Source organism: Carya illinoinensis, chromosome 2 (genome assembly GCF_018687715.1).
Source record: "Carya illinoinensis cultivar Pawnee chromosome 2, C.illinoinensisPawnee_v1, whole genome shotgun sequence".
In the NCBI taxonomy this organism is placed as follows: Eukaryota; Viridiplantae; Streptophyta; class Magnoliopsida; order Fagales; family Juglandaceae; genus Carya; species Carya illinoinensis.
Window position 1 is genome coordinate 32,342,124 of NC_056753.1, and position 13,635 is coordinate 32,355,758.

At 35.8% G+C, this 13,635-nt stretch overlaps 1 protein-coding gene across 1 annotated transcript; it reads left to right on the forward strand.

Annotated features, from left to right (window-relative positions):
* The first annotated feature begins 10,738 nt into the window (after nt 1-10,738).
* Nucleotides 10,739-12,820, forward strand: LOC122295359 (GDSL esterase/lipase APG-like). The gene is made up of 5 exons (XM_043104367.1): nt 10,739-11,128; nt 11,205-11,335; nt 11,427-11,660; nt 12,152-12,407; nt 12,517-12,820. The coding sequence occupies exons 1-5, from the start codon at nt 10,864-10,866 to the stop codon at nt 12,708-12,710; spliced, it is 1,080 nt and encodes a 359-aa protein (XP_042960301.1). The 5' UTR covers nt 10,739-10,863; the 3' UTR covers nt 12,711-12,820.
* Nucleotides 12,821-13,635: the final 815 nt, after the last annotated feature.

The following is a 13,635-nucleotide window of genomic DNA, read 5'->3' on the forward strand; positions in this document are numbered from 1 at the left end:
TACGCATAGAATAATACATCAAATCAATATAAATGAGGAATCTTAAGAATAAGTAAATATCATGTATCTATTAGCACGATTAATCAATTTTCATCACATGCTTTCTTTTTACTTTGATGACTGTTTATCACCATAGATTCAACAGTCATCATACACATAGCTTTTTATTTTTACGATATAAATCTAATCAGAATAACTACCTAATCCTGTACTAATGATATCACTGCAAAAATAAATTCAACCAGATTATATACTAATGATATTGAAAAAACAGTGGTTCTACCCAACACTACACCTAGAAGGGGGGTGAATAGGTATAATCCAATTTTTATGACCTTTTGAAAATTAGACAAATAAGCAGTTAATAAATGAATCAAATAATACAAATAATCAACACATTATTTTGATCACGGAGTGGAAACTCATTTGAAAAACATCTTCAAAATCTAAAACCACTCCGGATGTAAGACATCACCTCAAATCCACTATAGAAATTTTAGTTTGTTACAACCAATTTAGAGACACTCACAAAACCTTTGTAGTAGCTAAACTTGGCTTGCAACACCACGAGTGACCCACTCGATCTCTACACGCATGTAGTGTCGGAACTCCGACTTTCCTATAGCTTCCCACGAGAACCTCTCGATCTCTGCATCAACGGCAGCTCTAGACTCTTCCGGCCAACAAAAATGTCCACTTCAATGGACTCAAATAAGAGTTGATTTTGAATGTGTTGTGGTGGAGAAATGTTTATCCAAGAGATAATCAAACAAATGGGGGAGAGTTTGCTCTAAGAAGATCTTGGAGGCCCTTAGGGTTTTTGTTTTGATTCTCCACACATAGAACAGAAGTTAACCTGTTCTATTTATAGTTCCCATCAAATGAGGCGTTCAAAACTCTACATTGTAAGTGATCTGGAATATTGGCTCGAGCGAAGTGTCAAGCGAAGGTCGAGTGGTTGAATCTGCCTGAGTTCGCTCGAGCTGTATGTCGAGCGAAGGCCGAGCGATGCAATCCGCCCAAGTTCGTCGAGCGCTCTGTCGAGCGAGGGTCGAGCGAAGTCACTTTCTTTGACCAATCTTCAAGCCTTTCCGCAACAACACTTGTTACAACACTATTTTACACAGGTTTTCACAAGAATATGCCAATACGCTCATTTTTCCCTCAACAATCTCCCACTTTGGCATTTTTGTGACAAAACCTCTATCCTATACATATGACTTAATCCTAGCACACCCAACTAAATCCATATTCTTGAACATGTTGAAATATTTATGCACACGCTTAGCAAACGGTTAAACATACCCATTCACATATGCACAAAAACGTGTTTGCAATTCTTAAATCATAGTTCATGAATAGTCATGTCAAGTACAGGTTTTAGAAAAGAAATATTTCATTAGGCAACAAATCAGAGATTGAGTTCAAGAAACATTAGTCAAACAACAGCAGCTAACAAGAGATATAATTCAACAGACATAACCAAAAGCTGCTGTTCCCCCAAAAAAATGTGTTAGTACAAGTAACACTCCCCCTGAGTTAATACTACTGTACTACTCCCCCTCAACTATATCTCCCCCTTTTTGTCACAAGAGGCCAAGGGTCTCAATCATCACCATCGGCATCCTTATCATCCTTATTGAGCTGCCTCTCGATGTCGTTGAAGCGTTGAGTCACAAGTTGTTGCAAGTTATCAACTTTCACATTAAGGCTGTCGAGCCGGGCGTCAAGGCGAGCTAGATACTCAAGTACCTGCTGAAGACTGGGCTCCGACGAACCAGGGGCTGAGAAAGATGGCTGAGAGCTGGATGGGGCCGAGGTAGACGGCTGAGAACTAAATGGTCAGGAGCTCAAATGCTGAGAGGAGGGAGCGGGAGGGTGCTCAACACGGAGAGGGTGTAGAGTTGTGTGAGCACGACTCAGCTGGACCGTCCTATGACCAATAGGAGCCTTAAGTGCAATTCTAGGCTCCTGAGGATGTAAAGCAATAGATTGGGAGAGAGCTAGTCGGGTGATTAAACACGGTAAGGGCAAACCAGTCCGTGTTTTGGAGGACCGATACGCCTCAATAATAACCCGACACAAAAGACTTCCTAGATCAATAGAGGCACCATTGATCAAGGCATATAGCAGAAGGACACGGTCAAGATCCACATCACTATTATGACCAGTAGGATCTAAGTTCGTAAGAACAATCCTACTGAGAATGAGGTGATCAGGGGTAAAACGAGCAGTTGAAATAGGGGCTGTCCCTTCCCAACTACTAGGCCGACCACAAAGACAACTAGCAATGACTTGTGGACTGAGAGGAGATGTCCATGAGTAGGGAAACTCGAGATAGGACACACGAGGGGCATTTAGCAGAGTCGCTATCATGCCCGGAGTTACTCGGAAAACAACGTTCCGGAGACTGACTTCAAACGAGTCATCAACAGACACGTCATGAATATTGGAGTAAAACTCCCTAATCAACTCCATAGAAGGAGTGGGATGACCAGTGGTCAATGCCTGCCACTGACAAGACTCAAAAATGCGGGGAATGATAGTCTCGGTAAGCTCACCTAAGGCCACTTCACGCTCGACTATGGGAGTATGATGCGAGAAGTTCTGAGAATACAACTTCTGGGCTCTGGCACTATGGAAGTGAGCTTGAGCGGGTGCAGGGGGGTTTTGGCGAGGACGAACACGTCGAGACATGGTTTCGGCTGTAGACATAGTCAAAGACGTTAGACAAGGCTAAGGCAATGCAAAGACGTGATGAATGCATGCATGCTGACACAACAATGCCAACCGATAATGTAGGACTTGGTGCATGCCCTATGCCACTCTTCATTTTTCAAAACAATGATAAATGTCTAGTCCAAAGTGTCTCATATGCATGCCAATGCCAACTCATGTGAATGACCAACATGCATGCTAATGCCAACCATTTGCAACCCAATGCCACTTCTAAATTAAAATATCTTCAAACCCAATGCAAGCTTAGTTAAACGATGTCCCAAACTTAAGATAGACATGAAATAGATATGGGGACAATGCTATGCCAATGCATGATGAAAAAGAGAATCCAAACTTCATTTAGGCATTTTATCGAACACTTGGAGTGCATCCAAGTGGGAAACTCAGGCATAAGCCCATGGGAGTTCCAAAAACCGCCTAAATACACTCAAAAACCCAACAATGGCTCCACAATAGCCTCAATAAACCAAAAAAAATGGAAAACAATCGAAAAAAATCTCAAAACCGAATCCGAAACCCCTATGCACAACACATGAAAAACAACCAAAATACAAGCACCAAATCATGAAAATACAAAAGAGAAAGGGATTTACCTTGATTTGGAGATGATTTCAGAAGGAAAACACTCGATTAAATGAAGAAATTTGAGAAAAGAAGGAAGATAATCGCACGGGAGGGGGAAAAAGCACGAAACAGAACAGTCATCTCGAGCGGCTCGAGCGGTGCTCGAGTTTTATAACAGGCGTTCGCTCGAGCGAACTTAAAACCCTCGAGCGGCTATCGAGCGGTTTTCGCTTGAGCAGAGTCGAGCGAGGGTCGAGCGAGACCACCAGAAAATCACATTTTGCCCAGTTTTGAAGCACACAACACTCACATGACTTGGACAAATACTGGGAATGTCAATTTTCACACCAAGAGTACATGTCAAATGTAGATGAGCATCATATTCTCATAAAACATGCAGTTAAAAACAAAGTATCACAAGTAATATAGATGTGCGTGTTTAAAGCGGTCCTTGCTCAATCAAGAAATTTCAACCATAAGGCGTGAGCGGGGTTGGGCTGAACATGAAACCATAAGCGCTTGAGAAGCTCATTCAAGATATAGAAAGTCAAACCCAATGCTGCTAGGACCTGAATCTTTTTGTTTAAATACTTATTTCAGTATGTTCAAGAAAACAGAAAACTTATTCTATTTTTCACCCTTTTTTTTATATATATATTTATTACAAGTTCACTTTTTCTTTTCCTTTTGAGATACATATTTTTGCACAAACGAACTATAATGAGGTCATCTAGCTCGTGGTCAATTCTGTATGAAGATAGAGCTTCCTACCACTTTTGATTGCCTCCCCAATAAACTCACAAGTGGTGAAATGTCAATTGACTGAATTTGGAGTGAAGTGTGTGATGCCAGTCACAGATTACATGAGATACTCATGTTCCAAACCTTTGTAAAACATAGGTATATGATACAAATCTTAAAAGATACATGCATCTAGATTTTCGAATTAACAACCCCACTATTATATAGCGCAATCATGGAGTGCATGTAGGGGCAGCAATCAATGACAATGAAACTAAACAACTAACAAATACAACCCAAACATCAACAAAAAAAAAATGAAAGTGTATGAACAACATGTAATGCATGTTATGTATGTAATGCATACCTGTCAGTCTACCGCACCAAAACCATGTGTGGCTTGCGTCTTTCCCTTTTGGATGATCCACCTTGGTATCCATTTTCTTGAGAATGGCTTTTCAATTCTCTTGGTATGCCTCCTAAGCTCAAAACAGTTTGGTCGAATGTGACCAATCTTACCACAATGATGACACACGGGGCTTGCTTTGTGAACTCTTCGTCTCAAGAAGGTTGAGACATTCTTGGGATCATTCATGTAATTCTTACCCCTTCCAGAAGGATAAGCAGTTCTACTGTTAACGAATGCAGGAGCATGCACAAAGTGACTCATTAATTTAAAACAGTTTGGTCTAATATGGCCTAACTTCCCACAGTGATGACATATGGGGTTCATGTTGTAAGCACCTTGTCTTTTGGGAGGAGAAACAGACTTTTGCACTTGCATAGGCTTCTTACCCTTTTCAGATGGATGAGCCTTCCTTTTCTCAGTCATTTCAGGAACAAACACTGTGGTTCTCACATTTTTACAAAAGGCTTTTGAGTTTGAAGGAGCATCAGGATTCTCTTCAAAATAGCCTAAACCACTCTTATCACTAGAGGACTTTCCTAAACTTAGGAGTTTGTCAAGCTGGTTTGTCCCAATGGAGAATTTCTGCAAAATTAGCTCATTTTCATGAGTTGTCACTTTATCCTCCAAAGTCACATTCCTCTTTTGTAACTCATCTGTTAGACCAATGGCTTCTCTTAATTTGCCTTGAAGTCCTTCATTTTCTCTTTTGCATAAATTTATTTCCTCAATATGTGCTTTATTGAGTTTTCTTAATTTCACACATTCCTTATACAACTTTTCATAGATTTCCTGCAAATCATCTTCATCCCCAGATTCATTTTCAGAAACACTCTCAATTTCAACCACAGATTCACTGCTATGACTTTTCCCTAAAACAGAGGAAGTGAAAGCCATATAGTTGAGATTTTTCTTCCTGGGAGAACTCTCTTATGAGTCACTTGACTCAGACTCACTATCAGTCAAGGAAGCAGCATTAGCTTTCTCTTTGGCCTTTTTGTAATTCACACACTCAAGTCGAATGTAACCAAAACCATGACATTCATGGCACTGAATATTGTCATTGACAGCTCTAGTTTCTCACTTATACCTCCCTTCTCGGTTTTCTGAACTAGAACTTCCATTGAAACCCTTGAACCTTCTCTTCTCCTGTCTTGGGTTTTTCTGGCAAATATCTTCCTGAATTTTTTAGTATAAAATGCTATCTCCTTGTCACTCATGGCAAGTTCGTCAGAAGATTCACCAGACTTCTCTCTAATAGCATTGAGGGCTATGGACTTGTTTTTCTTATCCATAGGAAGAGTATGTTCATAGGTTTGTAAGGAACCCACCAACTCTTCAATTCTCATGTTGTCCAAGTCTTTGCTTTCTTCTATTGCAGTGACTTTGGGACGAAACCTCTCAGGAAGAGATCTAAGGACATTTCTCACAATTGTCCTCAGGAATTCTATCCCCTAAATTAAAATAAGAATTGACAATATCATTAAGTTTGCTATAAAAGCCATCAAAAGTTTCATCATCCTTCATCCTAAGTTCTTCAAAGTTGGTGGTCAGCATTTGAAGTTTAAAATTCTTTACAGCATTGGTACCTTCATGGGTAACCTCAAGAATGTCCCATGCCTCTTTGCAATTTTCACACATGGAGATTCTCTTGAACTCCTCCTAGGACACGGCCATGAACATTGCATTCAAGCCTTTGCTATTCCAACTACACTCATTGACTTCATTCCTAGAGTAATTTTCCACACTCTTGGGGGTTTGGACTCCTTCAATGACTACAACCGGTTCTTTCCATTCCTTTGTTACAGAAGCCCACACTCGTTCATCCACAGACTTAAGGAAAGCTCTCATTCGAACTTTCCAATACGCATAGTTGCTTCCATCAAAAAATGATGGAGATGTGAGTGATTGAGACCTATCCATTTAAACCACTACAGCAGGATCACACTCAGGAACTAAATCCTAGCGGAGTGAACCCGCTCTAATACCAATTGAAAAAGTAGTGGTTCTACCCAACACTACACCTAGAGGGGGTGAATAGGTGTAATCCAATTTTTATGACCTTTTGAAAATTATACAAACAAGCATTTAATAAATAAATCAAATAACACAAATAATCAACACATGATTTTGATCACCGAGTGGAAACTCATTTAAAGAAAATCTTCAAAATCTAAAACCACTCCGGGTGTAAGGCACCACCTCAAATCCACTATAGAAATTTTAGTTTGTTACAACCAATTTAGAGACACTCACAAAACCTTTGTAGTAGCTAAACTTGACTTGCAACACCACGAGTGACCCACTCGATCTCTACACGCATGTAATGTCGGAACTCCGACCTTCCTATAGCTTCCCACGAGAACCTCTCGATCTCTGCATCAACGGCAGCTCCGGACTCTTCCGGCCAACAAAAATGTCCACTTCAATGGTCTCAAATAAGAGTTGATTTTGAATGTGTTGTAGTGGAGAAATGTTTATCCAAGAAATAATCAAACAAATGGGGGAGAGTTTGCTCTAAGAAGCTCTTGGAGGCCCTTAGGGTTTTTGCTTTGATTCTCCACACATAAAACAGAAGTTAACCTGTTCTATTTATAGTTCCTATCAAATGAAGCGTTCAAAACCCTACATTGTAAGTGATCTGGAACATTGGCTCGAGCTGTATGTCAAGCGAAGGTCGAGCAGTTGAATCTGCCTGAGTTCGCTCGAGCTGTATGTCGAGCAAAGGTCGAGTGATGCAATTTGTCCAAGTTCGCTCGAGCGCTCTGTCGAGCGAGGGTCGAGCGAAGTCACTTTCTTTGACCAATTTTCAAGCCTTTCCGCAACAACACTTGTTACAACACTATTTTACACAGGTTTTCACAAAAATATGCCAATACGCTCATTTTTCCCTCAACAGATATCACTACAGATAGTGAAAAGGAATGTCGTGTCTCTCTTTACTGATCTCTGAACAATACCTCTGTGCAAACATTGTTGAGGTCACATGTCCATAAATAATGATGGACCACCTTGAACCTAAGGAAACCGATAGGTCGGACAAGAAGAAAGGTGAACATGGCATGAGCACGAATAAAATTATTTCTATTATAAATTATATTTAACTTATTATATGTTGTAATGTCAATTTATGTATTTATTTTTATGATATTTATTTATCAAGGTCACATGGACCACCTCGAGCCTAAGGAAACTAATAGATCAGACAAGAAGAAAGGTGAGGTGACATCTCATAAGCAAACTTTACGATCAAAATAATTAATAGAAATGCTCTATTTACTAAATTAAATTTATCAGATATGTAATATTATTAAATTATTTTTATTATAAAATAGATTTAAAATATACTATAAAATAATTTCAATTTATGTATTTATTTTTATAGTATTTGTTTTTAGTAATTATAGCACTTTTTATGAATTAATTGTATATTTACATAATTCAAACTACGACATACTTTTATTAAGAAAAATGATACACGTATAGTTCTTTTTACAACTCTTTATATAATCATATTTTGAAAGAAAATTATTTTTATAAAATAACTTACCAAATTAATTTCGTTTTACAAAATTATCCTCAATTTAAAACATGATTGTATAAAATATTATAAAACAATTTACATGTATTATTACTTTTTACTAAGTTATTAAAAATCATATTTACATTAATAATTTTAATAATGTACTCTTTATGTTAATAAAAGATACTAACTTACTTTTGTTTTATAACTCTTTAGAAAATGGATGCTAATTTTTTAAAATTGAAATTTATTTTAATGAATTATTATAATTCCATAATCCATTAATTTATAGCCTAATTAGTTGTAAAAAAAGTCGTGGATATATCATTATTAAAAAGTAATAAACTATAATCTTTTTACAACTCTTTAAAATGGAAATTAGTTAAGTTATGCGAAACTAAAATTATTTTTTCATGAAGTAACCATTAATCGATTGTAAAATAATTAAAAATGTATTATTGCCCACAAGTTTTTCAGAAAGTCAATGTGGCATAAGGCATTACAATTTAAGATAAAGAACTCTTATAAAATGTAAAAAGTTTCATTTTTATACTTTGGAAAAGGTAGCAAGTGAAAGATAGTCTCTTAAATTTCGTTTTTTCTAAGTCATAAAAGATAGGAAAGAAAAGGTCGGTCAGTGTGGGAAATTGGGAATAAATTCACGCACTCAAATGTTGCAAGTTCTTAGGATAAACTTGGGAGTATGATGCGACTATATAAAAAGTTTATAAATAGTAATAAAATAGTTTGTAAATAATAGTAAAATAATTTAAATATTTTATGAAATTTTAAAAAATGATAGATAAAAGTTGAATAAAAAATATTATAAATCTAAAATATTATTATAATATATTTTTTAACTATAATTTTTATTTAAGTATTTGAAAAAATTGAATTATTTTTTATTTTTTATTTAAAAGTTTAGGAAAGTTATAATGATTAGTTTAAAAAAGTTGTAATGATTATTTTAAAAATATTTGTATTTGAATAATATTTAAGAATGAGATAAAATGAGAATTTTAAAATGCAAATTTTTTTCAAATAAGCCCCTTTTTTTTAAGCCAAACAAACCCTTAGAAAGATATAAACTAATGCCAATGGTGATGTTACACCTACCGAGCATTCGTCACCGATCATGTAAATTTTTTTTCTATTTTTCAAACCTTTTTTGAAACACCTTAAATATTTAATTACTTCTTTAATCATTAAATAAAAAAAAAAAGTAAAATCAATACTCACTCTCTATAAATATTCTCGGACTAGCTGATTATGATTTTTCATAAACTTAAAAAGTTGTTTAGATTAAGAAATATTATTAATTTAAAAATAATAATATTATTAAAAATAATATTTTTTTCATCTTATATCTAAAATTATCTCACCTGGGTAATAGACGCCCACGTGCATATACACATCTCTCTCCAAGAAAATCTGCACGGCGTTGGTGACGGTCATGGCGATTGTGCATTAATCATTTATTTCTGAGAGGCCCAGGGCCAGGGGACTGAATTTATGGCGTTCAACCCCATTACCAACCAATGGATAAGAACAGAGAAGTTCATAACCATTGCTGTCATGTCCATCATTAAATTTCTGATTAAATGGATAGGCTTCCTCAAGAATTAATTAAGGAGTTTCAAATCTAGATTCAAATATGCCACCACTTGGATTGAAATCTGCTTTTCATCTAAAACGTGAAGAAGTGACCTGAAACTGACATTGTTCCCAATTTTGGTAAAAGAAAATGGAGTACGATGAACAGTAGTCTCCAATATACATGGACATGACTGGCCCATCCCTCCACCCACCATGCTTGGAGACTGAAATTCCAAGTACTTACTACTTATGAACAACAATTGAAACGGCACATCCCCCTTTGAATTCCCACGTCACTAAGAGAATTGATAATGTTTTTTTTATCTTCATATATAAAATTACATATTTTAAAGATTAATTTAAATATAAAGAAAAATTTTTATATTAAATTATGTATTTTTTGATCAAATAATAATAAAATAATAAAGAGAGAAGAAAAAAAAGAAAAGGGAGAAAAAGAGAGAAAAGAGAGAGTTGGGAAGAGAGAAAAAAAATAATAAAATAATATTTAAAGAAGGAAAATGACATCTTCAAACATGAATAACAACTGTTTATAATTATTTAAAATTATGAAGATAAATAAACTAATGTAGATGAAATTATGACAAGTTTATTCAAATTTAATTTTAAAAATAAAGATAAATAAACTATTACTAATACTCTAATGACTTATTAATCTCTTCTTTCAAGTTCGTCAAATCACTGGTGTGGCTTAGTTGTTATGTGTATAATTAGTAACAGATTCTGAACTCTTTGGTTTCCCTTGTCTTCCCACCAGGCATGATGATGTCAAGTTTTTGTGGGAAATTATTGGGATCGTTATAGATGACACTCGATGTTCCCAATATTTCTTGATTTTGCATCGATCTTTTGTTTAAATATGCTGTAAATTGTAATCAGATCATCCCTTCCATAGACGTCGATGTGACCAAAACCAAGCAGGCTGGCTCTGCAACCATCGCAATAACTCGCACACCAATAAAGCAAACACCCAACTACCGCACTGTACGTTTGGCCATTTAATAAACGTAAATTTACAATCGTTTTATCTCTTCAACGTGTGAGCAACAAGAAATATCTCGAAACACACGCACAATCAACATAATTTCTACGGAAAGTTGGGGGTTGGTTTCAGTGCTGCTTTAACTTGTCATTTGACTTGAGAAGACATTCATTTAATGTGTGTTCTCAACTTGCATCTTTTTTCTTCCTTCATGGCCAGCTTGAACTAGGTTGTTAACTTTTTGGTATTCTTTATAAGGTCTATTCCCGGCTGAAAGACTGTCTTATACCAATGCAGCCACAGAAGATGACTATCTATTCCAAAAAAGTACTGCTTTTGGTGTTATCATGTGCGTTGTTAGGATTCGGAAATGGTCAAGAATCAACACAGATTGTACCAGCAATAATAACATTCGGGGACTCTGCCGTAGACGTGGGAAACAATAACAATCTCCATACTTTTTTCAAGGCTAATTACCCTCCATATGGGAGGGACTTTGTCAATCATCAGCCTACTGGGAGGTTTTGCAATGGTAAACTAGCCACTGATATGACTGGTGAGTACAAAGCATCTATGCTTTTAAAATGCCCGCACAGGGATCGGATTATCTAATTTAAATGAACTTTTTGCAGCTGAAGCTATGGGCTTTAAGACTTATCCTCCAGCATATCTTAGCCCACAGGCATCGGGGAAGAACCTTCTAATTGGAGCAAACTTTGCTTCAGCTGCCGCGGGTTTCGATGAGAAACCAACAATCCTTCACGTAAACAATTTCATGTTATGCCACTCATTTTGTATCTAAGCCCTTGGTTATAAGGTTATGATTTATTGAAACAAGTGAACTCTTGTGACAGCATGCAATCACGTTGTCTCAGCAGCTGGAGTACTTCAAAGAATACAAGACTAGGTTAACAAAGGTGGCTGGTAGTAAGAAAGCAGCAGCCATCCTCAAGGATGCAATATATATTTTGAGTGCAGGTAGTGGAGACTTTCTCCAGAATTACTACATCCATCCTTCAGTCAGAAGAGCTTACACTCCAGATGAGTATTCCTCGTTTCTTGTTGGCTCGTTCTCAAAATTTGTGAAGGTACATCATTGTTGTTACTGAACATTCATGTTCTGGACAAACTAAACAAAATAACTACGTAAATTTGAAAAATTTTACTCATCATCTTCACACCACACATTACACATAATTTTTTTTTTTTATCAAATATGTATAGTATATAAAAAAAAAATAGAAGAAATCAATTAATTTAGAAAGAATAAAAGTAATTAAAAAATAAAAATAAATGTATTAAATACGGTATGAAAATGATAAATAACAAATCTCGCATATATTTATATATGGGCTATGATGGAGCACAACACTCAGAAAGTTTTTTTATTTTTTTTATTCATTTTTTTTATATTCTTAAATATTTAAAAAAAAATTCACAATATTACTTAAAAAATATTTTTTAATCACTAAATTAAATTAAAAATAAATAAAAAATTATCTTGACCCAAATGTCGGTATACCGACATTTGGTTGGGATATAGTTGCTAAAGTGACCCGGCTGCTGTGATGAAAAACAGGAACTGTATGGCCTGGGAGCAAGGAAACTCGGTGCGACTTCACTCCCTCCATTGGGTTGCTTTCCTTTTGCACTCAACTTATTCAAATTTAATGGGAAGGGATGCGTCTCTACGATCAATAACGCTGCTCAAGGATTCAATAAGAAGATGAACTCCTCTGCAGCTAATCTCCAAAAGCAACTTCCTGGTCTGAAAATTGTCGTCTTTGACATTTTTACGCCTATCTATGATCTTGTTCGATCCCCTTCAAAATATGGTAAGGATCATGTTCTTCAACAGATTTGGAAGAGTCTAGATGGTGGGTAAATACATGGAATACTTTAAGAAATAAATGGTAATCGACTTCTGCTCTTATGTTTTTGCAGGTTTTGTGGAAGCAAGGAGAAGCTGCTGTGGAAAGGGAACATTAGAGACAACATCGGCCTTGTGCAATCCGAATTCACCAAGAACTTGTTCTAATGCGACTCAATATGTATTTTGGGATAACGTCCATCCGTCTCAGGCTGCTAATCAGGTTATTGCTGATGCAATGATTGTCCAAGGCATCGCCCTCATTTGACGATGATACGTGGTTTCGTTGTTTTTTCTATCTAAATCTAAAAGATTGTGCTGCTCTTCAATTCACAAGAAAAATTGCCACAATAAAATTGGACATTATTATTTGAGTAATGTTAGTCGTTATCTAAATTATCATCGTCTCGTGATGTGATGTTATCGTCTCGTGATGTTTATTTAACATCAAGATAATGAGAAAATAATAAGAAAATATATGATGAAAAGACATGTCCCCACAACAAACAAACCAAGCACGAGAGATGGAAAGAGAAACCTGAGCATGGTCGATACAGATCTGAATGTTCTGTTTCGCATAATAATACTAGGTTCAAAATGAGGTCCTGGATTATATTTTTCTTCTTCTATTTCGCATAATGATCAAAACCTAGTATATGCTCCTAAGTATACGTTCAGAATAAGATGCTTTTCGATTAAAAACTGGGAGAAGACCTGACTAGTCAATGTCACTCGCACAGGTTACCATTTGAATATTAATATTGTCCGAAAAAAATTTACATAAATATTAATAAATGAGTAATGTTACGATTGTCGTGGAATGCATAAGTATCATGTAGTCATTTTGAAAAAGAGTAAAATTTATTATTAAAAAAATTATTATGTAAATTTTGTATTTATTTATTTTTTTTAAAATATTATACAGCACTTATATAATCACGACCGTAACTATCATTTCTCTCGTAACTATCATTTCTCTTAATAAATATCATAGAGCCCACCATACTCCCTTAAATTTATTCAGGAATATGAGAGCATATCTGAGATCTTTTACTTTTCACTACTTACTGATTGGTGGGTAGGAGGCGAGAGGAATTATGGATGAGATACATAGTCCACAAAGAGAATCACGTAATAGAGAAAGTTTCGCAATCAAACTTACCCCATCAAAGCATGTCAGGTTGTAAAATAGT